Raw genomic sequence first — 3,496 nt, forward strand, 5'->3', positions numbered from 1 at the left:
GATCCCATTCGCCTTTGTGCGTGCCCAATCGCCGGGTGCTCCCCGCGCGGAACGGGGATGACATTTTGATTTCATCATTAGCATCCGGCGTCAGGTTGACGCAGCAGCAGCGGCGGCGGGAGGCGGCGGCGGCAGCGACGACCCCGGCTCTCCGCCTGCCCGCAGCAGCCCCCCGGTGCCGCGGGCTGCGCGGGTCCCCCCGGCCCCCCGCCCTGCCGCCCCCCCATGCGAGGGGCCCCCGGCCGGCCCCGCCGCCGCGCTCCCACGCCGCCCCGCCGCTCCTGTCCCCCGCGCCGCCGGGAGCCGCCACCTGCGCGCCGGGCGCGGGCTGCGGGGCCAGCGGCGGCCAGGAGCCGGGCGGGCAGCGGAGGATGCCGGAGACCGGGCAGGAGCCACCCAGCGCCCCTCCGCCGCCCCCCAAGGAGTCCTTCTACATCAAGAACCTGCTCAATGGCGGTCCCCCCAAGGCGCCCCCCAAGCAGCCGCGGGCGCTGTTCGCCCCCTCGGGCAAGGCGGCGGTGGACGGCGCCGGCTTCGCCCTCTCGCAGGTGGGAGACCTCGCCTTCCCCCGCTTCGAGATCCCCGCGCCGCGCTTCGCCCTGAGCGCCCACTGCCTGGAGCGCGCCCAGACCTGGTGGTACCCCTACGCCCTGACGCCGGCCGGAGCTCACCTGCCCCGCACGGAAGGTACCGCTCCCCAAAACTTCCATCTCTCCTTCCTTCCCTCCGTCCCTCCCCGGCGGGGCGGCGACCTTGGGGGCCGGGGGCGGCGGGGCGGGGGGTGAAGCTGGCGCTGGGGCGGCTCGTCCCGTTCCCCCTGACGGGACGCGGGGCCTGGGTGGCGAAGGTGTCTCTTTGTGTCCCTCATCTTCCCCCCTTCATGCCCCGCTTCGTCCTTCCTATCCAGCCGCAGAGAAATCCCTGCTGAGGGACTCGTCCCCGGCCTCGGGCACCGACCGGGACTCCCCGGAGCCGCTGCTGAAGGCGGAGGGGGAGCAGAAGGAGCTGGACTCCAAGAGCCCCGACGAGATCGTCCTGGAGGAGAGCGACTCGGAGGAGGCGAAGAAGGAGGGAGGCGCGGAGGACTGGAAGAAGCGGGAGGAGAGCCCGGAGAAGAAGCCGTGCCGCAAGAAGAAGACGCGCACGGTGTTCAGCCGCTCGCAGGTCTTCCAGCTGGAGTCCACCTTCGACATGAAGCGCTACCTGAGCAGCTCGGAGCGCGCCGGCCTGGCCGCCTCGCTGCACCTGACAGAGACCCAGGTGAAGATTTGGTTCCAGAACCGCCGCAACAAGTGGAAGCGGCAGCTGGCAGCCGAGCTGGAGGCGGCCAACCTGAGCCACGCGGCCGCGCAGCGCATCGTCCGCGTCCCCATCCTCTACCACGAGAACTCGGGCGCGGAGGGGGGCGCGGGGGGCGGCGGAGCCCCCGGTACGCAGCCCCTGCTCACCTTCCCTCACCCCGTCTATTATTCCCACCCCGTGGTCACCTCCGTGCCGCTCCTGCGGCCCGTCTGAGCCCGGCCGCCGCTGCGCGGAGGGGCGCGGAGAGGCGCGCAAGGCACCCGCCCGCTTGTAAGTACTGCAGCCCCTCTTGCGAGACACCCGGCCGGCGTCTGCGGAGCGCGGGGGACTGCGGGGACAGAGTGCGGGGCTGGGGGGACCCCTCGGCGGGTGGTGGTAGGAGGAAAGTCGCGGAAATTTAGTGGGGGGGGAAAAAAAAAGAGAAATAACAAGAAAAATGTGGGGGGAGGGAAACAAAAATGAAAGCGGGGACTTGTAGAGAATCCTGGAGCTGTCACACCTTTTGTAAACATGGATGAAAACCGCGATGGTCTCTCTGTGGCTTTAGTTTTATTTTTGTAAAAAAAAACAAACAACAAAACATAGGAAAAAAAGAGAAAAAAACAGAAAAAAGGAAAAAAAGGAGAAAAAAAAAAGGATAGTAATAAAAAAATTGAATGGTCCCAGGCCACTCCTCGAGATTTGCCAAACGCTAATGGGAAGCTGAATTTCTGTTCCTTTCGGACCTCTCCTTCTGCCTCCAAATAATTGTTCAGGCTCCTGATCCTGTCGTGACTCAAACTTCATCGACCACGGCTTTTCATTTAAGCAGACCTTTGCCTCTTTGCTTGCCCACGTTTTGTACCTTTTGGTTTCTGTCATGAGACTTTCACGAGCAAGAAAGACAGCCTCAAAGTGAACGGTTAAATACACTCGCACGCTTTGAGTGACCCTTATTTATTATCGTTTACTTAGACATTTTTAATTCTTGTTTATAATTCTTGTTTTCCTAGTTGTCGGGTTGATTCGGGTTTTTTTTCCTTGTAAAGTTATTTCGGTATCTGGGGGGGGGGGAAATTCTGTACTCTTTTGCTTTCTTTTGTAATACTAATTATTATTATTATTAATATTATTGTACTTTTGAACTGTGCAATATTGTACGATGATTCTTAAAGCACTGCTTTTATTTGAGTGGTGAGGAAAGGGTTTTTAGCATTGTAAAATTGCGTTTCTTCATGTTGTGCAAAATAAAATAAAAAAAAGTTAAAAGCGAAGGAAAGTGAGAAGAGAGGAGCAGGGCATGGGAAATTAGCATCAGCCCGGCTTATGCGAATAAATAAGGGAGATTCGGTGAGCTGGGCGCTTTAAGTGAAGGACAATCAACTTTAGGGTAATTTTAATTTATTTGATATGATGTACAGTTTTCTTCTAAAGTCCATTGAGTATGTGGATTTTAATAGGCAGAAATCAAGTGAGGAGTGGACACCTCTAGTCTCTCTCTGTCTTAGTGTCTGCTCACCTGTTGTCTGACAATTGTTTGCTGTCTTCCCAAGGGTTTGGGTTGGTTGGTTTCTTTTCTTTGTTTGATTTTAAATTTTGTTTTCCCCTTTCAGTTGTACCCTCTGCCCTTTCTCTTTCTGTTAGGGATCGGTCCTATTTTTAAAACAGCCTATATTGTTATAAACTTAATGTTGTGGTGGAAAAAAAAATCAATAAAACCCGTTCCTTATCATTTTTAAAGTGTGGTTTCGGGCGGGGGAAAAAAAAAAAAAAAAACGAAGAAGATAAATAAACAACAACAAAACATGGGGAAAAAAATTAAAACAACAAAACAAATAACTCAAGGGTTGTCTGTGAGCGCCGGGGCTGCGGGCACGGAGCCGATCCCGCCGGGGGTCCTTGGAGCGGGGATCCAGAGGTTCCCTCCATGGGCAGGGATGGGCAGCGGGGAGGTTTTGGCAGCCCCGGCGCAGCGGGGTCACGGTGCCCGGCTTACCCCGAGCGAGGGGCCGCAGCCTCCCGGGGAGGGGGCAGCGGGGGGATCCCTCCCTTCCCACGGGAGCGCCGCCTCCCCTCCCCGAGGGCTTCCCCTGAACTTCTGGCCGCCCCTTCCTCTGCTCCCCCCCGGTGCTGCCCCTGCCTTCCCTTCGCCCCCCTCCTCCGGGGGCTGCCGCAGGGTGTCCAACCCCTCTGCCCACGGCCGGAGCCGTCACGC

General features: G+C 58.3%; 1 protein-coding gene across 1 annotated transcript; it reads left to right on the forward strand.

The window, feature by feature from the left end:
- The first annotated feature begins 315 nt into the window (after window positions 1-315).
- HMX3 (H6 family homeobox 3) lies at window positions 316-3,013 on the forward strand. The gene is made up of 2 exons (XM_014879601.2): window positions 316-687; window positions 908-3,013. The coding sequence occupies exons 1-2, from the start codon at window positions 372-374 to the stop codon at window positions 1,513-1,515; spliced, it is 924 nt and encodes a 307-aa protein (XP_014735087.1). The 5' UTR covers window positions 316-371; the 3' UTR covers window positions 1,516-3,013.
- The last annotated feature ends 483 nt before the right edge of the window (window positions 3,014-3,496 follow it).

This window comes from Sturnus vulgaris, chromosome 8 (genome assembly GCF_052056855.1).
Source record: "Sturnus vulgaris isolate bStuVul1 chromosome 8, bStuVul1.hap1, whole genome shotgun sequence".
Taxonomy (NCBI): Eukaryota; Metazoa; Chordata; class Aves; order Passeriformes; family Sturnidae; genus Sturnus; species Sturnus vulgaris.